Here is a 26,500-nt window from a genome sequence, read left to right on the forward strand (position 1 = left end):
CCTGATATATTGTGCATCCCTACTTTGCTGTATTTTTAACTCTTTGAGGTAGTTCTGGCAGAACTGAAGTTAGGGGAATAGTTCACCCAAAAATGAATATTCTGTCATCATTTACTCAGCCTCAAGTTATTCCAAACCTGTATGAGTTTCTTTCGTCTGCTGAACACAAAACAAGATATTTTGAAGAATGTTGGTAACCAAACAGCTTGACTTCCATTTGGTTACCAACCTTCTTCAAAATATCTTGTTTTGTGTTCAGCAGACGAAAGAAACTCCTACAGGTCAACAGTCTTCAAATCTAAATATTATCTGTAATGTTCAGCAGAAATTCATACAGGTTTGGAATAACTGGAGGGAGTAAATGACATAATTTTCTTTTTTGGGTGAACTATCCCTTTAAGATGGCCACTACAGCAGCGACGAGGCCTGTGGTGTTGCAAGTGATTGGTCTTTGTTTCTCTTTAAGGAGATTGATAGGCAGGAGAGAAGAACAGCGCAGCGCTGGGCTATTAGTATGCTAATTGTGCTCGAGCAGAGATGAACACTGACCCTGTGGTCTTTACGGCTATTCCTGTATGTAGACGTTAGAGATGTATTGGATGCAGACTGAAGTTGTTGACTCAGTCCTATCTCAATGGTCAGAACTGTCAGTTTGGGACATGGAAATGTTCAGTCATACACGGTGTGGCGAGCAGATTAGCCTGCGTTCTCCACTATTGTTGCATACTGATGACAACCTTATTTTGTAGCGTACTGGTGAAGACAAGCATCACTATTATTATTTGTCATACAGGCTGATTTGAACAAGGTATTTTAGTGCAGATAAGCAGTGTAGAATGAAACTAGCAATGCTAAAATCATGTTTTTGATTTCCAGGGAACACATAAACTGATGAAGTGTCTTTGAATTTCAGCATCGACCACATGTACATATAACAAGTTAGAAACCACCCAGAACATCATAGCAAGCACATTTTACATGCATATCACGCTTATTTTTTTATCTGAAAATTCAAAATCTTGTGTCGTTGTCACTAAACGCCACTTTCAGGGAAGATAAATGCTTTTAAAAGGCTTTCTGGTGTGTGAATTGGGAGGCGGCTGCAGTTCCATGTGTTTCGAGTTATCCTGGGAGTGATCGTCAGGTCGGGTCGCCACAAGCTTCACCGAAATTCTCCACTGACATGTTTTATTATGCTTTTCCTCCACTTTGAGATGGCCCTTATGAGCTCATAAGCTTGTTGTTGTCAAACTGTCTGGTGATTTGCATGAAGGCTGTAATAACCTGTCGTCGCCCCCTGCTGGTATGATTTCTCCATTTCTTCTGTCAAAGGCACTTCCCTGCAAATGTAATTTTGTTTTTTACTGTGCCTGAAAGGATCTTTCAATGCATAGAGCTTATTTTTTTAAATCAAATGTGCATTTTCCACCTCTGGAAAATGCGTGAAGTCTGTAGTTTAACCACCACCGAGGGACCCAGCTTCCCTGAATGGATCAGGTATCCTCAAGGTTTTTGGGAATTTTTCAAATTCCACCTCTGGTATTTTTCCAGTTGCTCGACGTGTTTTCCCATATGCCGAGAGCGGTGGCCGTTGACACATTTATGGTCCTCAGACAGGCCTGATGATAGCAGCCAGCATGGAAGGCTTGACCCGAATTCAGAATTCCTTAAATTCAGATGGATAAGAGATGAAGGGCGCCACGATTTATGAGCTCCACAGCCCAGCGAGGGCCTCAGCCTGAGCGTCCTCTGTACGCATGATGATAAAGCTGGGATGAGTTTTCTCCAGCAGGGTTTAGAGTTGCGAGGCCAAAGGTGGGACGGCGGGGGGCAAGCCGTCAGCCGGAGCTCTCATGCGTCTCCTTTTCATCAGCAAACCCTCTTACGCGCTTCAAAGACATTCTTGTGTGAAGCCGAAGAGTGTGTTCACAGGTCTTCCTGTGTCTGTGTGTGCTAGATTATTGAACTCTGTGAAGTCTAGTACAATCCAGCATGATAAACTGAACTGTTCTGGTTCTAAATCTGATCAATGTATAAAAAAAAAATGTGGATTTTTTTTGTGATTTTAAGAAATTATGTATAAATTTATTTCATTATGGTATTTTATTTTTTTAAAAGTCATTTTATTTTATTATTAATTTTTATATGAATTGTATCGTGATTGTGACTCTAGCCACGGCCCATAACTGGTAAATTCACTGTAATGCTAGTTGATTACTTCTTTATTAGGCCTTTTGTTACAGATGGAATCAAACCGGCCGTAGTTCGTGTACACACTAGACCTGACAGGAAATAACCCTTTGTGTTTTGAGGAAACACATGGTGACTCTCCTGACATTCATTGTTCTGGTTGCCATGGTGTTTGTTCTCTTGATGTTTGAAGTCACACCTCTCGCACACACATTCACGTTTCAGGACTAAGAATCCCAAAATGTTTTTCCCTTATCTGTGTTTTGTGTATTTGTTATGCTCCAAAATGAGCCTTTGTTTCCCTCCTCTGCATAGGAGTCATTTCTCCTGGCTTATTGCAGGGTTTAAGACATCATAGCACCTTTTTTATAAAGCGGCTCTTGAAGAATATATATAAAATATATATATAATATTTATATCATATGTTTAATTATATATATATACACATACATACATTCAAAAAATCTGTATAAACGATTGGAAAGATCTTGGAAAAGGTTAGGGAAATTCATTGGTCAAAAGGTGAGCAGCTTCAAATCAAATCCTTATGAATACTACAGTGTGTTCCTGCTGTTTTAACTAAGAAGTGTGTCATATTATCCACAGTGTTCCTGCGCCCCATGATGCTTTGCACGAATTATGGGTGTAACTTCCGTTAAGCTGTAAACAATCAGTGAAAGACTCACTCTATGGACACAATCATATATATATTTAAACCGTTTACAATGACATTACATTATTCTACTCACCCTTAAACCCTTGAACATTAAAAGGACATTTAAAAGTGTAAAAGCATCAACAAGGTACTTTCAACAGACCATGAATAATAATGAATAACCCCAAACGCATCTTTCCACAGCAAAGTCGGTCGGTTAAATATCACGGTGGTGATCTGTGTCATGTAACATACGTTGTTTATCTTAATAATAAAAAAATGTTTTACTTCAGCATTGCGTGATGCTATTTTAAAGTGATTTCAGTCATTTTGACAGATAATAAATTGTATTTACCTGTGAAACCGACCTGGAAAGAGACATGTGGATTTGGGGAGAAAAAAAGAGATTCTTCGTGCATTCCAGTGAATTATTAATGGTGTACATCGTAAATTAAATCAGGAGAACAGACCACAAATGTGCAGTATATGTTGACCTTTATAATACTATTACAGCAGAATTCAAAAGGAAAAAAGAAAATAATCATGAGGAAAAGAATGCAGAGCTCTTACTATAGATATTCTTGTTATAACATGTCACGTTAAAATACCAAGTGTTACGTTATTCTCATGTTATTCTTAGATAAAACATGAAAGAAAACTGATCCGCAATCTGACGGATCAGCTTTATTTGTAGGGAAACCTTATGATTTGAAATGATTCCTTTCAGTCTTTTTGAATGGAAGTTCCCCAAACCGGAAGTGCCGCCCATAATTCAATCAGGAATAAGGAGGATAGAAGTTAAATGCATTGCAATGGCAATTTCATGTAATTTTTATCTACTTTTCCTTTATGATATAGAATATATACATTTGATTGTATGAAATTGTATGATCTCACTGAAATGTAATCGCATTCATGTCTGTGCTGGAAAATTTGAATACATTGTGTTTTTTTGCTAAATATAAGTTCATGACCCTGAGGGTCCGGAAATCTCATCTGTAAGACACTGGCACACAAGCCGGCGTGTGGTCGGGTGTGTCCAGAAACGACAGCGTGTGATTGTGTTGTGTATCGTGGTGTGTGTTACAGTGTAAAACACTCTTGATGCTCATATTGCTGTGATATAATCAGACAATATCAGTGTATGCTGATAGCCTGCTCCTCTATTATACAGACACAAAGCTTCTTCAAGGCTGCTGTCCTCTTGTCCCACATTCATCCGGCTCGAATATCAGCCTCAGGTTACGAGTGTAATGTTGCCACACACAGCTGCTGGTTTTCTTCACACGGCAGAGATGGTGCAGATGTGGCTACTGCTAGATTTAACCGCAGATGGGCAAGAGATGGTCTTTTGCGCAGGCTGGATGTGAATCTGAATGTTGAAGATGCTCTTTAAATGAGGGTTGAAACCGCATGAACTGATTGTTGTTTTCTTTTTCTTCTTTCAGGACTTGGAGTTCCACGGCGTGATGCGCTTTTACTTCCAGGACCGCGTGGCGGGGAACTTCGCTACGAAGTGTATCCGAGTGTCCAGCACGGCCACCACGCAGGATGTGATCGAGACTCTGGCGGAGAAGTTCAGGCCCGACATGAGGATGCTGTCTTCTCCTAAATACTCCCTCTACGAGGTCCACGTCAGCGGCGGTGAGTCGTGGGAACGCCAACAAAACACCCCATGATGATGCCATTTTTGGCTTCTACAAGTTATAATAAATTTTTCATGAAACATGCATTACCATTTAAAAGTTTGGCGTCGGTAAGATTTTTTTTAAATGTTTTTGAAAACACTTTGCAATACAATCTCGATTTCATGTTGTTGTCACTATGTAGTTCATAAAACATTGCATGTAGTTGCATACTTTAGTTTATCTGGTTGCATTTGATGCAACTTCCTTTTATTTAAAAAAAAAACACTATTATATTTTTTTGCATATACAATATATCAGGAAGACCTTTTTTTTTGTGCAATGTCACTGATTAGTGACTAAAAACTAAGCATTATTCACTTTGGTCAGCCTTGGTTGTTTAAAAATAAATATTGTATTGAATCCGATGTACTAGGTTGAGTTCTAGTCCATTCAATACATGTAACCATCTTCAAGTTTACAGTGGATAAAATGATCTGTAATTCACAAAATATTCCGTAAATAACACAACTTTGGGTTATTCACAAAACATGAGCAGAGCAAATTTCTGTAAACACTTTTATTCTCTTTTTTGAGTAATGTCACATTCAATTTAATGCGATAATTAAGAAAAGAATGAGACCCATTTGGACTAGCCTCACGTCGTTTCAGTCTACTCTGATTAGAGTCTATAGAGACGGGAATTTCTGACCGGCATAATCTGTCTCTGTGACAGAAGAGAGGAAACTGGACCTGGACGAGAAGCCACTGGTCGTGCAGCTGAACTGGAACAAAGACGACAGAGAGGGCCGCTTTGTTCTGAAGAACGAGAACGACATCATGCCCAAGGTGAGGAAACATGGGAGAGAGAGAGAGAGAGCAGGCCGACTCCACAACGCCCTTTCTCAGAGCTTATTTCTTTGGTTTGTTCTGCTTGAATGCAGGAGCTGCAGATCTGCAATGATTCACTAGGGGTGTCTGTGTTTGTTCCTGTTGAGTTTTCTGCTCTTGGTTATGTTGGAACAGCTTTTTCAGTCCCCTGCTGTTCAGACGGCCCCTAAAACCATCCTCTCTGCAAGCCGGCCCATTGCACGTCAGTTAAAAACCCTCTCAGGACATGCAAACACACAGGCATCAGCAGACACTTCATTTCCTCGCTTAACTGGAGCAGATCAATTCTCTTTTTTTCCTGTTTTACTCCGTCTGTATCTCTCTCTCTCTCTCTCTTCACTTCAGTGGCTCTTAGTGTTGTGTGCAGCTCCCCAAAGAGACATAAACTCAGAGCTAGGACTGTCTGAGTCTTCAAGAATGTGTGTGGGCCGTAGATCCCAACAGTTTTCTGCCTTTTAGGCTGTTTTCACACTTGGCTTGATTGCCCAGTCCGAACTGAAGTTGGATTCCTCCCTCCAGAACCTGGAACTGTGTGTTTGAGTCATCAACATAAGTACTTGTGCAACTGTTTACCACTAAAACGTGGTAACATCTCAGGATGAGAAGATGCCAGTGTCATGGTTTTATGATGCATTTTGCTCTCTGCCTTATTTTTAACATAAGAGAGGATATGGTTAATTTATAACTTGAATGAACGGGGTCATTTGCTTATAGTTATTTTAGCTGTAGAAAAACGTCCTGTTAGGCTGCTTGATATTGCAGACTGGTATTTTAATTTAGCTTTACTCTTTACAGCACTTTGTTATTCTTGTAGTTAATCTATAACAGCTAATGACTCAGAAGTCGCAGACATTCATAGAAAATAACTAACTTGCACGTTGCAAAACAAGACGAATAAGTGTAACCAGGAGCGTGCGAATAGTGGTTCAAGTCAGTAATTTATGACGGATTGCTTTTATATCAACTGTGAACTCGATGCGTTCATAAAATGAGCTGTTCAGTTGCTCTCAGCTCAACCATTTGATGATGTAGAGCTGAAGTGTGTTGTGGCTTTCGTCTGGCAGCTCTATTCTAGACTAACTTGTTCAGGATGCTTGAACTCTGCAATCCTTGCTTTGGCCTTTTATTATTCATTCATAATGCAATATTTTGAAATCCCTCTGTAACAAATTCTGGAGTGTCTCCTATGATGCTGTGTTTAGAACTGAAATCAATAGAAACGCATCGTTACACATAATTCAGCATTAGTCTTTCACCCCCTTTAACTAATAATAAAAGTTAATAATGCAGAATAAAAATTAATAATTTTAAATTAATAATATTGTTAACTGAAAGCAATATAAAATCGAAAGTTAATATTCAAATTTTACAGTTTAATTTTAAATGTTTATTCAGAATATAGTTCCAAAAAGGGAAGAACAAATAAACATGAAAGAGAATGCTAAGAATTTTTTGGATTAATTCTACTATTCCTAATAGAGTACATGTGGGTCTATCCATAACCTACTCTACTTGATATCCCACTGCAGTTCTTTCTCTTTATTCTTCCTCTCCATCCCTCCACCAGAGAGCACTGACAAACGGCCCAGAGAAGGAGAAGGAGGGAGTGATCCAGAACTTCAAAAGAACACTGTCCAAGAAAGAGAAGAAGAAAGAGAAGAAGAGGGAGAAGGAGGCCTTTTCTAGAGTCCCAGATGGAGACGATCACACGCTGAACCGTGAGGATGGGTGAGGACTGGGATTTGCCTTGTATGATAGACGGGCACATAAAGGCAATAGTCCTTTTAGAGGGATTTTAGTAAGACTCAGTTTGTGGGTCAATCGTATAAGAGCATCTTAAAACCAAATCCACTCAGCTTTTTTTGTTTCACTTGTCCTAAGCAGTCACGAAAGAACATGTTTGGTTTCTCTTTCTGTGGATTTGTAGTGGATAGCTAATTTCTTTAACCTTCTTCCTGATAGAGACTCCAGGTTGGCTGCTGAGGTGTATAAAGACATGCCAGAGACCAGTTTTACTCGGACTATTTCTAACCCCGAGGTGGTGATGAAGAGGAGACGGCAGCAGAAGCTGGAGAAGCGGATGCAGGAGTTCCGCAGCGCAGACGGGCGACCAGACTCGGGTTTGTACGGCACTACTACGTAAACATTTTCTACAGTGACAGATCACCTCCTGTATTCACATAGCAGATTATTCAGTAGAATCCATTGTTAAACATTTTGCATGCGAAGAGGCTAGACAGTCATGATCGAGCTTATTTGCTTATGGAAGTCTTGCGACCAATTATTGAAACTACAAGCTACAAAAGCATTTTTTCCAGAACTTCTTGTTTTTCTTGGAACACAACACTCCTTCTAGCCATTTTTGCGGGTTGAATTAGGGGTGGGAGATATTGACAAAAATTAATATCTCGATATCGATATTCAGACGATATTTTTGCAATCCTTCAAAGAAATGTGTGCAAACTGGTAAAGGAGGTCCAGTTGGTCTTTTGACTTGCTGCATTTGACCTATTATTGTATAGAATTACTAGTACATAAAGATATGAGACATTATTGATTTAAAGACTCCTAAACTTTTTAAAATAACAACATATTATTCAATAGTCATTTATTATTCAAAGTCTTTATTGTTCTTTTATATTTTTAACAGGGGTGTAACGGTTCACAAAATTCACGGTTTGTTTTGATACGATACAGTGGTGTCACGGTTCGGAACGTTTTCGATACAGCAAAAATAAAGAAATGCCATAGAAATTTCCTATTTATTAATAGAAAAATTATTTTTAAATAATTGAGTTTTCCTACATCTTGAAACTTTTAGTTTTATAAATGGGGGTAATCTTTGAAGGATGAACAAATAATGTTTTGGTCATCACATTAAAAATAAAATTTAAATAACATATAACATTTGAGTTTTGTAGTGCTGGAAAAAGATGTGACGTACTTGAAAGCATTTTAATATTTCTGCCAAACTTCCATGGTTACAAGTTAGTGTTACTACATTAAATCCGTGGTGAATGATCTGTGGACTTATAACCTATAACTAGTTCATTCATGGAACAATGTTTCTCCTGGTTTCCACATGAGCGCTGCTTGATCCGTTAATAATAGAGAAATTGTAACGCTTCTCACTAGATCTCGTAGCGATGTTATTACTTAAATGGCGAATTCAAATGCTTTGTTTACTGGATCTCTTATGTAGTAACGGTGTTGCTTCAAGATCAGATCGCGCTGCACTGATATTTGTCCGAAATGATAAATGGTCCGTAAAGCACAAAATAATGAGTTTCGTTCCGCTTTCATTACATTTGCCAGTTGATGTTGCGCAACATTGTGGTGTTCGCTCCATAGATATCTATGGTTCGCTCCAGCGCGGATTTTGTTCGGCAGGAAAAATGGTCCAACCACCGGAATGGTTCGGTTTGTAATGCGTACGGAACCGATCTCTTGGGAAAATGTATTCCATCTTTTGGACTCATACAACGCAATTTTCTAATGATGCAATCACGAAGCTCGCCACTCGAGGACGCCACAGACATTTAAGAAAAACTTTTTAACTTAAGATAATTTTTTCCACAAACAACGCATATTTTGCCTTCTCTTTACGATTTTGGATTGTTGCTTCAACCTAAACGTCATAACACACAGGTAAGAACTTCGTAGTTGTATATTGCAAATTAGTAACTTTAGCAGCTTACTCTCGTGCAATTGAGGAACGATCGTGATTTTGTGCAAAAAATAAAATACAGTCAAACAAACCCCTACAGTATTAAACTCGCTACATATAATTGTTTAGAAGGTTATAGTGTGCGTTATTTGTTTTCTCTTTAACTTCCTTCAGCTCTTTTCATGTTTGGGGCGTCGGATTGTACAAATTATGAAATATTCGATATCCCAATTTTGCATATCGTCCAGACAACAATTTGGATATTATCGTCTAAACGATATATCGCTCACCTCTAGGTTGAATGTATAATATATCCACAAGTTTCCTATGTCCCATGAGGCCTTGCGTCAAAAGTGGGCGCGTCTTCCGGTTCGAAGTAAACAAGCGAGACGTGACACTCATTCATTCATTCCACTATCGATTAATCATTAATATTTATATTCAAATGTATTATTTATTTTATTTAACTTTTTATCAATTAAAAATGCAACGAAAATACAAAAATACAGCGTGTTTTTCCACGATGAGTTCTTTATTACAAGAAGATCAACGTGTGGCAGTTAAACTGGACGTTGGGTTAGGCTAATCTTGAAGATATGCGCTGCGGTGCTCTGGAACCTGCAGCTGCGGGCCGGCTCTTTCTTAAACAGAGACCCTTGTTTTTTCTAAATAATAATAAAAAAGAATCATGTTAAATAGGGCTGTAACGATACACGATATAAAACCGAGATCGCGATACTCAGTCAGATCCACGAACCTGTGTCGCGGTGAGGGACGGCAGAATCACGACACACCCCTTCCAACTCCCAGAGTTATCCTTCCCGTCCAGATCCAATATAGCTACCATATTAGTATTATATGAAGTTAGCATTATAAGATACGTAGACCTACACCACAAAACTACTTGAGAATAAATTATTTAAAATTGGGCAATTCCAGCGTTATGGACGTGACATTTGCAGTCAAAACCTGAAATATAAATTCTAAGAAAATGCATTTAATATAGGCTATTGAAACTTCTGTTTATATATCATACTCCATTAATAAAGGAGTCCAGACATTAGAAAAATACAACACATGCATTTTATATTTAATATGAGGGAAATACACATGAGGGACGTGACACAAAAAAATCTTGAACTGCTACTCCGAAACTTGTGGATAGATTTTTCAATTGTACTCTTTTAAAAAGGCTTCTGAAATCATAAACTAAGTGCAATGTAGTGTTGTGAAAATATTTATTTTTCGATACATATTGATACTGAAATATCGCTAATTTCCTGCAGAATAGATGCGCTGTACCAGCTGCGCTCTCTCGCTCTCTCGTGACCCCTCCGACAGCCACACGCTGTTGAATTTGCACATAGTTTTATTCATTCCCACAGATTTTGTGCTGCCACCTCTCAGTAATACATTGAGTTTGTTTTCGCTGCTTTATGAACGAACCGCTCGTTTTAAAATCTTCCCGGTCTGCTGACATTTGTTATTTCATCCGCTTCCAACATTACAATGCTCATGCTAACTTTTGTTAACTCTGCAATAAGTAAATCCTCTTCATCAGCTAATTAGTCTTCGACATCGATGCCATAGAAATATACAGAGCTACTGCAAAAACAGAAGTTTTAAGACAAATTTCTAAAGATGGCTGTACGCTCGTTTCTCTTGCGCATAAGGTCTATATGCGGATCTAGAAATCATTTGGTGATTTCTAAAAAAAAAAGTCCTTTCTGTTTGTCTTTCATGCAAATGAGCTGTGATGTCAGCAGTATGTCTCCATGTGATACCGTAAACTGTAATTTTATTTTATAATGAGAGCAGTAAACCAGAACCCTGGCAGGTCCATTACACTTGTTGGGACCTTTTGCCAAAGAACCACCTACTTTCAATTAGGAAACCGTTTCAGGCCTCAACATAAAAGCGTTATATTCTAGCTCTGTTTACACCGACACCAAAAATAGCCTTTCTGTTCTGGCAGACATGAATATTTAGATTTTCCGAGCTTATGTAATCAGGATAATAACGTATGTCTGCTACCGAGGGTTTAGACCAGAGGCAAATCCTCAGTGTGACACACATAAAGTCTCCCAGTTAGTCATCACATCCCCCGTCCGGCGAGAGTTAAGCACTGTGTGAAATGGTTCGAGGCACATGGTGGGGTTTAGATCCCAGTGTTGGGGATGTTTGAGTTCTCACACTGTGTGTGCTGCGAAACTAATAATATCCTGCTACAACCTACATTGGGCACAACCAAAATGATTAATCAGAATATAGGAGGGTGTTTTAGGAGCAAAGTTTCAGCTAATTCTGTTAGTGTAAATCAGCTTTAAATCGTACATTGACTGTGCTGTCAGCAGGTTTTTAAACTGATGCAAATGCAGAGTATCGGCCTAGTAATCGGCCATGCCGATATATCGGTCTGCCTTTGGAGCCGACTCGAGGTTAATATGCATGATTATCAGCCAATTCTGATAATCTGGAAAAGCCAAGTATCATCTGATTAATTGGCCTCGCCAATGTACCGCTAATCTACACTACTAGCTCTTAATTCTCTTGGACACCATCTCTCTCCTTTAGGAGGGACTCTGAGGATCTACGCCGATAGTCTGAAGCCCAACATTCCCTACAAGACCATTCTGCTCTCAACTACTGATATGGCTGACTTCGCTGTGGCCGAGGCTCTGGAGAAATACGGTCTGGAGAAGGAAAACCCCAGAGATTACTGCATCGCACAGGTGAGGGTTCACCGTGCTCGCTCTCAGAGAGTTGTACTTCGCTATGATAAATGGTGCAGCGTCGTCTGACAGTGTTTTAAAAATCTGCAGGATCGATTTAATATGGTAGAATGGAGGGATGCACAATATGTTGGTATTTTATTGTTATCCTGCTAGTATTATAAATTGAACGATTTAATCAGTAGCAGTCAGAGTATATGTTGGATATTAATTTACGTGTGCTCATTTCTCCCTATTTTTACATTTACATTACCTTTGCTGTCATCTAGTACTCACTTAGTTAATCTTTAAGAACACTAATAATAACTAACAGACTTTGTATTGTATATTATGAAACAATATTGTTAAATGTTTTGTTCTTTTGTAAATCGCTTGGAATAAAAGCATCTGCTAAATGTATGAATGTAAATAACACTGTTTAATGTAATCTTTAACAAATCTCAAAATGTATATGCATTTTTCATACTATACTGTTATAATGTTGTGATGCCTAAATTCACTTGTATTTATGTGTTTATGTATTTACATGGTCCCTGCAGGTCCTTAAAAGTCTGTTTCAGTTGTATCAAATTTAAGGTCAAGTTTTAAATATCTTAAATGGTGCAAAAAAGTCTTTATTATCGTTATAAAAGCGCTGAAATCCGAGGATGGGAAAACAAGAGCCACAATACTGCCTAATTTGATTAAGTAAAAATATGTTTAGAATTAATAATAAAATAATAAACATCCCTATTTTGATAAATTAATTAAATCAACTATTTATTAATAAATGTTTAATAAATAAATACCAATTCCTAATAAAACAGCTGAGAGTTATAAATGCAGTTAATGAACATGTAATGCATTTGTAGAATTTTATTAATGATGGACCTTTTGTTGAAATCTTTGGACTTTCTTCATAATGCTGTGGTTGCACATAGCATGCGAGTCTGAGTTATTAATCATATTCAACATGTCCGTCTCTCGATGGATCCCCTCCTCTTCCAGTGATCAAATCCAGCATATTTCATCAGGCCACTGCATGATTGATGGTCTAGATTAAAGCCAGGAGCTGGCATCTGCTTCAGCTGAGAGTAATTGTATTGTGCAGTTCTGAAGTGGCCGGCTGCACATGTGTAGTGCTGTGGTGCGAGAGAGAGATGTATACGTGGATGAGGAGGACGTGTAGAGGAGGAGAGCAGGAAGAGCTTGAAGTGGCCGGTCTAATCTCTGCTGTCAACGCATGATGAACATCGCTGATACGACCTTGGGCTGTCCGCGCCCTTGGTCACAGCTCTTTTCAGCCAATCACATTGAGAGAAGTGTGCTATCGTGATATCTTATCCCATCACTCTGGCCAATTTTAATTACACACACGGCTTGTCCATAAAGCTGCTGTTAAATCGTGGCAGGGAGTGTGTATCTGTCACTAAAACAGGTGTTTGCTGCCTGCCTGGAGTGCAAACTGAAATATTACTGAGCTTTGCCAAATAAGTCAAACTTTAATAGTTCTCTGGGCAACAAAATTGTATTTTTAAACTCTTAGGGCCAGATTTACAAACAGCATGCACCGGAGCAAACCCCCTTTTGGTATTAAAAAACTACAGTCAGGATTTACTAAAGAGACGCAGTGGGAAAGTGCAAAAAAATTTATGGGAGGAGAGTATTTAAATGATTTACTAAGGTTTGCGCTAGTCGTTTTACGGGTATTTGCACCATTATTTACCTCCCTAAAAAAGCATGTCTTAAACCAGATGCTAATTTGCGCTGCTCTTTGTAGATTGCGTTGGTCATTATGTAAATTACCTGGATACGTCTGTGTTCTTTAATGTGTGTGTCGTCAGTAGATCACACGCAGAACTTTTCTCTCCCGTCTGTGCTTCTATGGGATTGCGCTCTCATGCTAATTTGCCCTGTTTAGTAAATTTGGCCCTTAAAGTGTGTGCATGTTCACTTTGTGCAGGTGATTCATGTAAATGATAAACAAGTAAAGGAGACCATCCTGGATGACACCGATTGCCCTCTGCAGATCCTCAGAGACTGGACCAGTGATAAAGGTCAGCAAAGCACAGCTTTTCTTATTCTGCTGTCATTTTCTGACAAATATTGGCATGTAGATGCACTATGTAAGTTATGCATTCTTGCATGCTTAAATTGCTAAAATTGCATTTAAAGGAGTTAGATTATAAAAAGCCTCTCATTTACACCAGCTTATACCACCCCCTGTTGACTTTAATGTGTTATTTTATCAAAATTGTCCATTTTACAGAGGCCTTAGTATTCCAGCTGAAAAAGCGTCCTCCAGACTACGTTCCAAGGAAAGGACGTAAGCCGGACACCAGGATGGGGCAGCAGGGATCCATTCCTCCTGAGAAACTGCCCTACCTGGTTGAACTGAGCCCAGGTGACATACAAACATACACAACGACATCACATCCACTTACAAGGAAAATTAGAGTAAAAACAGAGGCTTTTATGTGTCATAGAATGGTAGATGAGCTGTTCGTAGTGCTTAGAGTTTCAGTTGCACTGATGTGACAGCTATGAAGAGTGCCCACCAATTGCCCACTGACATTCACGCATGAGTAGAGCTGTGGCCAACAATTGAGTTCAGTCTCTGGAGAACCTTTAAAATACACCTTAGTTTCAGTTGAGTAGAGTTGGAAATTCGCATCATCTAGACCTAAACCTCACTAATGCTGTCTCTCAGTCTAACTGCTGCTTGCATCCTGTTCCCTGCTATGGCCCACAACTAACCCTCTCACTGAGTTTATAACCAATGCTTTTTAACTGCAAAGAGTTGAGCAGAAACTCTCCTGATGGGTAATGACACCGTCTCTACTCTGGACTCGACTGATTCCTCATTGCGATTGCAAAAACTCAAGGCTGCCTGCAATGAAAGCATTAAAACATGAATACATTGCCATCATTTTATTTTACATGGGCTATATATATATCTATATCTATATATATGTATATATCTATATATATATATATGGGAGATGGCTGGAGTAGCTGTGCTGGTCATCACCCAAATTCTGGTGTAGATACCGTCTAGAAGTGGTCATGAGGGTTCTGGAAACAAATTTTGGGGCTTGGAAATTGATTGACATATTTACTCATCTCTTGAGTTTGTGTCGCTGACAGACTGACCACTTGCTTATGGCGCTTTTTCTCTTTCTTGCTGCGTTTGGTGCTCCTTGGCTTTCCCTCTCTCTGTCTCTCTCTTTGGCGCGTTGCTGGCGTGTGTCCCGCCGTTCTGTCTGCTCCTGGCTCCTGTGCATGTGTCCCATCCTAGGGCGAGGGAGTCACTATGCCTACTACTACCGCCACCATGAAGGTAACACAAACCCGCACCTCCACCTCCCCTAGCTCTGCCTCTCACACACACTCTGCAAGAGAAACCTGTGCAGTTATTTGGGCTGATTGTTGGCACTAGAGAAGATGGATGTGGTATTTTCTGGTAAAGCATTTAGTTTAATATCACAATGTTCCTTGTATTGGTAGAAAGCTCCCACCTTTGCTCTCTCAGACTCTTAAATAATTGCTGAGGCTGTCAACGTTAATCTGGATACATTTGGAAACTGCATTTTCATTTCAAAACTCTCTCCGTCCACACTAGCATTTCAAGCGTTTTCCAAAAGTTTCTCATCCACACTTAGATCGCATGCGTAAAAGCTCATAAAAGCTCACTGAGATGATACAGACGGAGCAAAGTTCTCATTTTATTTAGCTAAATATCTCCCCATTCACTGATGCATCCGGTTCACACGCAGTCACCATGATATGTTTGGTCTGAAACACAACTGCTCTCATGTTTTGCCGCAGGACTGCAATTGTGAGTACATTTTCTGGCATCCTGGAAGTACTGTGATTATGAAGAGTTTACAAAGTAACATATCTTTAGCAAAAGTGTGAAAGTGAATAGCACATAACGGGCACAATACCAGTATAAACATACATACTTTTCGGTTTAATGTGCGTCACATGCCTCATCGTTTTCAAATACCTCCGTTTTCACACTCCGTTTTTGCGAAAACACAATTTTCAGATTTATCCACAAAAAGCTCAGTTTTCACAGGACAAAAACTAGGGCTTGGACAATAAATCTGCATCGTGAATCGAGAAATGATTCAGGGTCAATTCCGATTTTTTCCGAATGCATGGTGATTCTCTCTCGAAACGATTCCGAGCTCAGTTTTAACAGCAGATCGCACTGCATGCTCTAGAAACAGCCGTAATCTGCTGGCTTCCAATGCCTTACACACACCACTTCTATAAAATAATCATTCAGCTTGAAAAGGTTAAAGCGAATTACAAGGATGATTGCAGTGGCTGTTTACATTAATCTCGCGTCATTAAAGTACATTCTCTGACGCAGCCGAAAGCATGAGCTCTTCTTCGTGAGATTCGAGTATACGGGTAAAAGCTAGCCTAGAGCGCCATCTGCTGTTAAAAACTCAGCTCAGAATCGATTCGAGAGAGAAGCACGATGCATTCGGAGAAAATTGGAATCGAGCCACGAATCGCGATGCATCAATTTATTGTCCCAGCCCTAACAAAAATATTGCATCAGTGTGGATGGAAGGCCAAAACGGAGAGAAAAAGATGCGTTTTCAAACCAAAAAGTGTTAGTGTGTACAAGATATCTATTTTTACCATGTATTCATGGTTGGAGATCCTTGCCTAGGAGCCAACATGACCCTGTCTAATGTATTTTTGATGTATGTTCCTGGTTTTATTGTGCACGATTTATCTGTGCATGTTATAAAGGAAAAAAAAAGAATAAAGTCAGGTTATAGGCTTTTAAAAACACATGATGTTTTTAAATCTTACTTCCTTCTTTTACTGTTTGTGCTTTGCATTTTGCTTATAACTCCTAATTGCCAATCATCTCACTAATCTAAGATTTAAAATAGAACCATATCCATTCCATCATCATTTATAACACCTGATTTCAATTCAATTCAATTCAATTCAAATTTATTTGTATAGCGCTGGGGTTAGGGCGCTATATTTATTTCCTGTGAAAGTACTTTGTTTCTTAGCAAAAATCTAAAAATTGTGATCAAGTTCCAATTTCAGATCAATAATGTAATTGTTTTTGCATGGTATTCATAAAATGTACTTGACAATTATTAGTAAGGATGTGTCACGAGGGTTGACCTGTCAATCAAGAACCAGCTAGTTGTTTATTGAGGTCCGCATTTATATACAGTACCAATCAAAAGTTTGCTGTTTTTTCACGGCTACATTTATTTGATCAAAAATACAGTAAAAACAATAATATTGTGAAATATTATTACATTAACTGGTTTCTATTTTAATATACTTTAAAATGCAATTTATTCCTGTAATGCAAATCTGAGTTCCCAGCATTCCTCCAGTCTTCAGTGTCACATGATCCTTCAGAAATCATTCTAATATGCTGATTTACTGCTCAAGGAACATTTAATACTACTATCAATGTTGAGAACAGTTGTCCGGCTTAATATTTTTGTGGAAACTGACACATTTGTTCAGGATTCTTTGATGAATAGACAGAATAGACTCTTTTTTTTCTTGTAACAGTAAATAGATTTATAATTTACAGTCACTTTTTATCCATTTAATGTGTTCTTGCTGAATAAAAGCATTAATTTGTTTTTTAAAAATCCTCAAACTTTTGTACAGTAGTGTATTTTTAGAGGCAGTGCTTTAATGAGCGTACTGTACAACCCTGGAACAGCCTCTCGGGGGAGTCGCGTCTTTACATTCAGCCTAATTATACAGGAGTTTAGTTAACCCATCGACTAGACGGATTTAGAAACGTGTCGTGTCGCATATCTTTAACATGGCCTTAAGCATAGAAGTGACTAATGGGTTGTGCCAACGTGCGCTTGCTTGTGTTTTCAATTGAGTAAAATGCAGAAAGCGTAAATGTGTGTGTGTGTGTGTGTCTGCAGACGGGTCCGACTCCAGGGATAAACCCAAACTCTACCGACTCCAGCACAGCGTCACTGAAGTCGGATCTGAGCGGAGCGAAGAGGGAAACATCCAGGTAAGGAAAACACTTGGCAACTTTGGAGCTGCGACGGGGAGAAACGTTTGAAGACGCATACGTAGACATAAAACTTCCCTGATTTCCCACAATGCAGCTGGCCGGGCCTGGGATCATGCCTCACCACTGTGACCTGATGCACGCAGACGGGCTGGTGACCGTGACCCCTGTCAGTGTGGACGCGGAGACGTTTGTAGATGGACAGCGGATCTCGGACACTACGGTTCTGCGCAGCGGTGTGACCGTCCAGTTCGGCGCCACTCACGTTTTCAAATTCGTTGACCCGAGCTACGACCACAGCATGTCCAAGAGAGACCCAGGGCTCATGATGAAGGGAAGACACAAGTCAGGGTGAGCCTGAATCATTTTCTTCATCTTCAGGACTTCATTACATTTAAGAGATTAGAGCTGAGTGATAATATAGTTCTGATGATAATGCTATATATATATATATATATAAAGAGAGAGAGAGTGTATACTGTATGCATAGAGCATGTATGTACTATATATCCAACTTTTAATATATTACTAGGCGTTAATATATTTGAAATGTTTTGACGATAGATGACGGGTCTTATGTTGAGCAGCTGTGGCTGTATTGCACAATGAACCGTCTGTTGTTTGTGTAACTTTAGACAGCGCTGGGGAAGCTTCTTTGCTTGCTTGGCTACTTATTTAAAGTAGTTAAACTACAAACAAGCTACTCATTAAAAAATAAAAGAGCCACAAAATAGAGTTAGGAAAAACAGGGAATGTTTTTCTTTATATAATGAAAGCACCTTTATATTATGACTGTTTTTGTTAAAGTTGACATGGTTTGCACTTGTGGAGCCATTAGATGGCAGTGTTTAGATGGTGAAGTGTCTTACTTGCACACTCTCGTTTGTTTGTTCTCTGTTTATAACGTTTATATCTGTGTCTGCCGTCACTCTGAATGAGCAGTGCGCGTTGTGTTATGGGATGCTCTGCTGCCATGGCAACAGGAGTTTCATGGTGTCTTCTGGAGTGACTGTCCTCTCAGATTTCCAGTGTTAAGTGCAGCTTTTACTGTGAGAAATGTTGTAAAGCGTCAGGAGGAGTGACCGGGAGAGGGGGAGCAGAAGAGTGTGTCGGACACAGGCGGAGAGAGACTCTATAATCTGATCCGCGTGGGTTGGAGAGGGGTGTGTCCCAGTGTCATTTCAGAGAGAAACGCTGGCGAAGTGTGTTTGAGACAGGGCGGAGAGTAGTGACGCTCACACACACACACACACACACACACACACTTGACTGTAAAACACGGGGAAGAGAGGACTGGAGAGCTGTCCTGGTGAGTACATCATGTTTTACACGCGTTGTATACTTGAGTGATCAGGTGACCTTGAAGATTTGTTGTATTGTTTATTACTCACAAACTTTGATTTAACTATAAGATGGCTTTACTTGGAATGTTTTTTTTGTGTTTTTTTACAGTTTTGGTATTATCTAATAACAAATGCTAGTTTAAATATTAGCGTTCTTTTATCTCTTAAACTCAAAAGTTTCTTTTGAAACTAACTTTAGTGATTATTTGACATTGTTTTTTCATTCTTGTATCTAAAGATTCACGATCTATATATAGTGATATTGATATATATATATATACTTGTGTATTAGTTAAATAAAACCTACTCGATCAAAAGTGATGTCCTGAGGGGATATTTTTTTTAATTATCCTACAAGTTAAACCATCACAATATGAGGAACATATTTTATTATTATTATTATTTTTACATTTTTTAAATGAGGAAAGAACAAAACATTTTATATATGACAAAGTGATTTGGCAAAAAAGGCAAACTACAGCTAAAGGTTTTATTTTACTATGCAAAATGTGTAGAAAAACAAAAATCTCACAATCGACTACAACATATTTAGTTATTGAGATATATATATATATATAGTTAATTTCATTTTATAAAAAATACCCCTACCAAGGCTTTTTATACCTGTATATAATTATTAGTCCTGTCAAATCGATTAATCATGTCTAACATATGTTTTTGTTTACATAATATATATGCGTGTGTATATATATTATTATATTTATATATTATTTAAATGTCCGTATACGGTTTATTCATACATACACACACACATATTTATACATGTACTGCACACACCTATAAATGTGTATACATATACTGTATATACAGACACAAACACACACACATATGTAATGTATATAAATAAATAAAAATATATAAACACACATATTATATATATATAACTTATGTTAGATGCAATTAACCCCGATTAATCGATTTGACAGCACTAATAATTATATATGAATTCTTGTGAATTCAAATGCAGCCTCAAGAAATGGGAAAAAAGATTATACATTAATTGCATAACACACTAATTTTCCCAGCCCACCTCATTAGAAATAGTTTATTATTAGCTTATGACTGTGTGTTAGAACATGTGAGCTAATACCCGTGTTGTAATTCCTGTTTCGTATGTTGACTTACTGAGTTTTTTCCCCCGCAAATCTACGAAGTAAGTTTGTGTTTTGAGCTGTTAGTGTCGATTCCATGAGAATGCGCTGTAAGTAAATCTGTGGTCGTTTCAGGCCATTCATTCGTATTTTCAATTAGGTTGATTTCCTGCATTAGTTTGATGTGAAAACACGTCATCGCTTCGCAAACGTGTTTGTGTCAGCAAGCAGAAATCTCTAATCGGATGTGCTGATGTTCTGCTGGATTACATCAGCTCAGTCCTTTCTGATTATCTAATCATACTGCAGTTTAATGCAAATACATTTTCGGGGATGGTAAGGTTTGGTTTTTGATAGACTCTTGTGCTCACTAGTTCTGTATTTAATTAACCAAAAATACAGTAAAAACAATATTGTCAAGTTTTGTTAGTTTAAAATAAACATTTAAATAACAATTTAAGAAATTTGTAAACATTTTAAAATGTAATTGTTTCCTGTGATCAAAGCTGAATTTTCAACATCATTCCTTCAGTCGTCAGTGTCACATGATCCTTCAGAAATCAGTATAATATGATGATCAATGTTGAAAACAGTCGAAAGAAGAGCATTTATTTGAAAAATAAATCTTTTCTGACATTTCTTTACTGTCACTTTTGATCAATTCAATGCATCCTTGCTGATTAAAAGTATTAGTTTCTTTTAAAAAAATCTCGTTTTGTAAATCTGCTTCATGTTGTGTCTTGTAAACAGCATTGCAACTTTAGGTTGTCTTTGAACATTTTTGCTTTACTATTAATACAGCAGTAGATCAATTTCTGATCAAAATCAGTTCTGCTCTCAACTATCAGAGATCTGAATGAGAACTATCATTTTAATATATTACTTGCACTGGTTGGCGTTACATAATGTGCAGCTGTTTTCACACTGATGCCAGGCTTAATATATTATCAGAATAATCATATCTTTTGGTTTGCATCCACCAAGTTCCCAATAAAGTACTGTACCTTTAATTTGTAAAATATATAATTCTCTGGATTATCAGAAATGGACATTAGCACATGGTTATCTTTGTGAAGTGCTGCAGTGCAGATGATGCTGGATATGCTGGATACAGATGTTTGACAGCTGTTGTGTGACTGACAGGAGCAGTTTGCTGCCTTGTAATCTTGTTTTTACGGTACTTTTCGTTTTGTATAATTTTCGTTCAAACACTGTGTGGGTGTATCGTTAGTCTGTGGGATTCCTGCTCATTCATTTAGCCTGGTAAGAATGTTGGCGTGTTATTGATTGTCTTCAGGGCTCACACACACTCTCGTGTGTCCGGGTGTTCGTCAGGCTGTGGGCCGCTGCTTGTTATTGATTGTCTTCAGGGCTCACACACACTCTCGTGTGTCCGGGTGTTCGTGAGGCTGTGGGCCGCTGCTTGTTATTGATTGTCTTCAGGGCTCACACACACTCTCGTGTGTCCGGGTGTTCGTGAGGCTGTGGGCCGCTGCTTGTTATTGATTGTCTTCAGGGCTCACACACACTCTCGTGTGTCCGGGTGTTCGTGAGGCGGTGGGCCGCTGCTTGTTATTGATTGTCTTCAGGGCTCACACACACTCTCGTGTGTCCGGGTGTTCGTGAGCCGGTGGGCCGCTGCTTGTTATTGATTGTCTTCAGGGCTCACACACACTCTCGTGTGTCCGGGTGTTCGTGAGCCGGTGGGCCGCTGCTTGTTATTGATTGTCTTCAGGGCTCACACACACTCTCGTGTGTCCGGGTGTTCGTGAGGCGGTGGGCCGCTGCTTGTTATTGATTGTCTTCAGGGCTCACACACACTCTCGTGAGGCTGTGGGCCGCTGCTTGTTATTGATTGTCTTCAGGGCTCACACACACTCTCGTGTGTCCGGGTGTTCGTGAGGCGGTGGGCCGCTGCTTGTTATTGATGGTCTTCAGGGCTCACACACACTCTCATGTGTCCGGGTGTTCGTCAGGCTGTGGGCCGCTGCTGTTGTTTGACTTTCCATTCGGCTCAGGTTTAATGTAATTGTGTGTTTTAGAGCGTGTGCAGGTCTGTTTGTTTGGCCACGGACAGTGTTTACTTTCATGACATCTGTTGAAATGATTTCCTTTTAACTCCTTTGTGTGTCTGTCTTTCTCTATCCCAGAAGTGTCGCAGAGACGACCTTTGACCTTCACGGGGACATTCATAGTGGCTCTGCTCTCCCTACAAGCAAGGTGTCACATCTGCCTGCTTCATTTTGATCTATACGCATGTGTTTGTGTTTGTGTGATGCATCTTTTATGGGATGTTTGGTTGTTTCAGAGTTCAGGGAAGTTGGAGATGGAGCGTCCAGGAAACGGCAGTGAGAGAGGCCTGGTGAAGCCCATGATCAGAGGAGAACAGCAGGACTTTAACAAACACGACGGAAGGTAAGAAGAACTTGGCCGCAAAATAATCTGAAAAATTCAAAGGTCTCAAAAAAAAAAAATTCTTATCATCTAATTTAACTATTTAAGTTGCAATGCATTATTTTCACGCTGATGCAGAGTCGCGCACGTCATGTCAGTGTGAAACAGAGCGAAAGTGAACATTTCAAGTAGAGCCCGACCGATATGGATTTTTGGGGGCCGATGCCGATACCGATATTAGGGAGTAAAAAAAGCCCGATACCGATATATCGGCCGATATTATTTATGTGTATATTATAATACAGTAGCAATATTATTTATGTGTATTATAGTACAGTATACCAGTCAAAAGTTTGGACACTTTCCAATTGGTGTGTACAAACTTTTGATGGGTACTTTACACAGTAGCTATAAACAGAATAAATATATTTTATAAACACGTTTTGCAATGATCACTCAAATGTGGTAATCAAACACTTGTGTGCCACAGATATGCAATGGAGGCAGGGGGAATGATAGAATGAGAATTATACAGCTGAGCTGTAACCAAACTAGTTTGCATTGCATGTCATATTATATTATATTATATTCTAAATACTGTTGCATAATCTTCACTAACGACTTTGTCTTTTAATTTAGTCATAACTTCATGAATATCAATAAATATATAAAAAGTGTCACTGACAAAACCTTATTATCTTCTATTTTTACTCTTAATTCCTCTAATCTCTACCAGTGGAGGAAGAACTCAGATCTTTTTACTAAAGTAAAATGAATAATATCATAATGAAAACGTTTTTAATTACATATGTACAGTACTTTTATACTATTTTAAATAATTAGTAAGCAAAATGTACTAAACGTGAAACTAGGCTACTCTTAATGCAAAATGGCCCTATATAAAGTGTTATAATTATATACATTTTTGGAATATTGCTTGATGTTGTAACGTAGCGTTATCAGGCAGAATGAGCTTTAACACTGTGTCTACACCGGACGCGGCCGTTACTGCTCGCGTCGCAACAGCTGTTTACCCGAGACAAAGCAGAATCAGTTTACTGTCGGAGATCGCTCGCGCCACGCATTTTAATCAATGTTTCATCAACCAATTGCCTTAATAAATAAGAAGAAGGCCTAAATATAGCAGACAATATAATCAGGACTTCTCAGCTGCGCGCTTGCAATAGTCACAAGCTCACACAATACGTGACAGAGGCTTGTAGCAGAGAAATCAATTCTGTGAATTACACTGCGCAAATCACAAGTAGGCTACTACCCACCGGATGAAGAAGGGTTGGCTCTCAGTCTCCACAGGCTACATAAAATATTCATTTTATTTTATTTTATTTTATTTTTCGTGTTTGCATTTATGAGGAAAAAACAATGTTACAGACGCTACAGTTCAGCACTACGGACGTGAGCGCTCTGAAAGCGGCACTAATGCTTTGAAACTTTCACATAGACATCAAACAGAAAGCACAAAACCTTTCGTTTCAAAGTGAATTTCGTTTTGTATTAATTGTATCTTAATTTTAATCAATGTTTCATCAGCCATTTGCCTGGATTTAATTTATAAGAAGTAAATTTAGCAGACGATAGATAATCTCGACACGGAGGCGCCTGCGGGTGAACTGGAGCTCGTCTCATGAACCGAAACTCAGCGTATAGACCTGAGAATTGAAATATATCTATATTGAAATGTCTACTTTTAAACAGAACAATTCGACAGACAGACTCATGTAATCGTATGAAATGTGCATTTCTCTCTGGCGCGCGCTCACTGAAGATCGCGAGTCAGCATGGTCAACTTCATCTTTGGCTGACACTGACTGAAAACACTTGTTTATTAATAAACAATTAAAATGTCTCCTTGCTATATTTGTTGTATTCATAATCATTATTTTTGCCAGTTCTTGTGACAGCTTTTAGGTGCTTTATTGGCAGCGCACCCCTTACATGAATCACCGTACCCGCATTTTTTAAAATATTCATTTATCGGCCATTATAAATGCCGATACCGATAGTTAAGAAAATGCCTAAAATCGGCCGATAATATCGGCCCGCCGATATATCGGTCGGGCTCTAATTTCAAGCATCCTGCTGTCTCGCAGAAGCCATTAAGAAACATGGATGAATGACCAAATATCATATATAAGTATGATATGATTGATGGTACTAAAAAGAGTGTTTGTTTTGCTGTGGGTTGCTTATAAGATTTTGGTCACATCACCCACAGTGGGCATGTTATTAAAGCTTGATAGTTCACCACACTAGCCTAGCTTAGCTAGTTATCTAATAGCCTAATGATTTTGAAAAATATATTATTATTATTTATATTATTATTTCAGATTTGTGAAGACTGGGTAAGGTTATGCTCCACACTCAATAATCCCCCTTTTCCAAAAATTGTCCATAGGTTGTTTTAGAAGTTAAAATGAAATTGGTAATTTGCTAACAGACCAAAATAAATAAGATTTTTTTTTGTCCTTTGTGTCAAATATATGGTAAATGTTGTATCCTAATTATAAAAAAAAACATTGCAAATTTTAGCAAATTACTACCACGTCCTTATGATCACTTACAAGTATTTTTTTCTGAAATATTTAGATGAAAATAATATCATCTTTTTGTGTAAGTGCATTATTTTCCATAATAGAGAGGAAATAATTCAAATAATTTTGAAATTAACTATGAATTATACAAAGAAAGTAATATTTATAATAACCATTATTACTATTATTATATTAATGGTAGAATTTATCAAATTAAAATATTGTTTTATTAATACACATTATTTTGTTATTCTTATTACTTTAATAAATGTTCTTTTTGCATAATTCATTATTATTCTAATGTTAAATTATGCAAAATAAGGCCATTGCCCTTTTTTTGGGTGATTTTGTTGTGATGATGCTTTAAATGCCTTCAGAATTCTGCTGATTTTCCTCCGCAGTCGCGCAGAACCCATCCTCAATATGTTCAGTAACAGGAAGTTTCGTTGTGTGTGTGTGTGTGTGTGTGTGTGTGTGTGTGTGTGTGTGTGTGTGTGTGTGTGTGTGTGTGTGTGTGTGTGTGTGTGTGTGTGTGTGTGTGTGTGTGTGTGTGTGTGTGTGTGTGTGTGTGTGTGTGTGTGTGTGTGTGTGTGTGTGTGTGTGTGTAACCCAAGCCTGTCTCTCTGTCTGAACCCGAGACACCTGAGCCGCCGCTCACCTGGCTTCAGTCGCGTCATCAATAATGCAGTGGAGACGAGAACGCACACACACTGCACGCACACGCACACACACACGCACAGCACAGTCTGACGTCTGTGACAGGATGTTGTACGGCAGGACCGGAGCGGGGTCTCTGGAGCGGTGGGCGTCTGTAGACAGTGGTGTCAATCTGTCCTATCTTAACTGGTTCATCGAGCAACACTTCTTTCCCCGCAGGTCGCAGGACGGCCCAGAGCTCACACTGCCGGCCAGCATTGAGTTCAGGGAAAACTGTGAGTACCACATCCATCTACAAAGAAAAACCCATTGATTTGTGCTATTTTCCTTTCAGTTTGTGCCTTCTGACCTTAACTGGGTCATGGATCATGTGTTTTGTCTGGTGTGTGGCGGCTTTTTGTTTCTGTAAATGTTTTGCTATTAGCTTTCCTGAGTGTTGCAGACACACTATAGCTGTGCTTTCATTGGCTGTGCTGATTACTGAGCAAACCAGAAAGCTAATTATAGAAATCACTAATGTTCGGCTGCATCATAGATCAATGGATGGAAAGTATTGATGACTGCTAGACAACCCGTTCTTTCAGTGTTCAGTCAGTTCCAGATCATTTATATTTAATATATCAATTTTTCTGTGGAAAAATCATTCTGTCCATAAACAATAAT

The 26,500-nt window shown here is 38.7% G+C and overlaps 1 protein-coding gene across 38 annotated transcripts in view; it reads left to right on the plus strand.

The window, feature by feature from the left end:
• The window catches only part of afdna (afadin, adherens junction formation factor a), a 121,742-nt gene that overhangs the window by 48,084 nt on the left and 47,158 nt on the right, over positions 1 to 26,500 (plus strand). For 16 of the 38 annotated variants that reach the window (XM_077221285.1, XM_077221274.1, XM_077221286.1 and 13 more), the window contains exons 2-13: positions 4,294 to 4,489; positions 5,207 to 5,319; positions 6,929 to 7,089; positions 7,324 to 7,481; positions 11,603 to 11,760; positions 13,703 to 13,796; positions 14,009 to 14,143; positions 17,685 to 17,779; positions 17,877 to 18,130; positions 22,385 to 22,454; positions 22,543 to 22,649; positions 26,057 to 26,112. In XM_077221285.1, the coding sequence (XP_077077400.1) occupies positions 4,294 to 4,489; positions 5,207 to 5,319; positions 6,929 to 7,089; positions 7,324 to 7,481; positions 11,603 to 11,760; positions 13,703 to 13,796; positions 14,009 to 14,143; positions 17,685 to 17,779; positions 17,877 to 18,130; positions 22,385 to 22,454; positions 22,543 to 22,649; positions 26,057 to 26,112 (1,597 nt within the window). Of the gene's footprint in view, positions 1 to 4,293; positions 4,490 to 5,206; positions 5,320 to 6,928; positions 7,090 to 7,323; positions 7,482 to 11,602; positions 11,761 to 13,702; positions 13,797 to 14,008; positions 14,144 to 15,037; positions 15,080 to 17,684; positions 17,780 to 17,876; positions 18,131 to 22,384; positions 22,455 to 22,542; positions 22,650 to 26,056; positions 26,113 to 26,500 lie in introns of all 38 variants that reach the window. The other 22 variants (XM_077221284.1, XM_077221266.1, XM_077221281.1 and 19 more) reach the window with 3 other exon arrangements.

The sequence above is a fragment of the Siphateles boraxobius genome, unplaced genomic scaffold (assembly GCF_051911475.1).
Source record: "Siphateles boraxobius isolate OS27281-9 unplaced genomic scaffold, OSU_SipBor_1 80, whole genome shotgun sequence".
Classification (NCBI taxonomy): domain Eukaryota; kingdom Metazoa; phylum Chordata; class Actinopteri; order Cypriniformes; family Leuciscidae; genus Siphateles; species Siphateles boraxobius.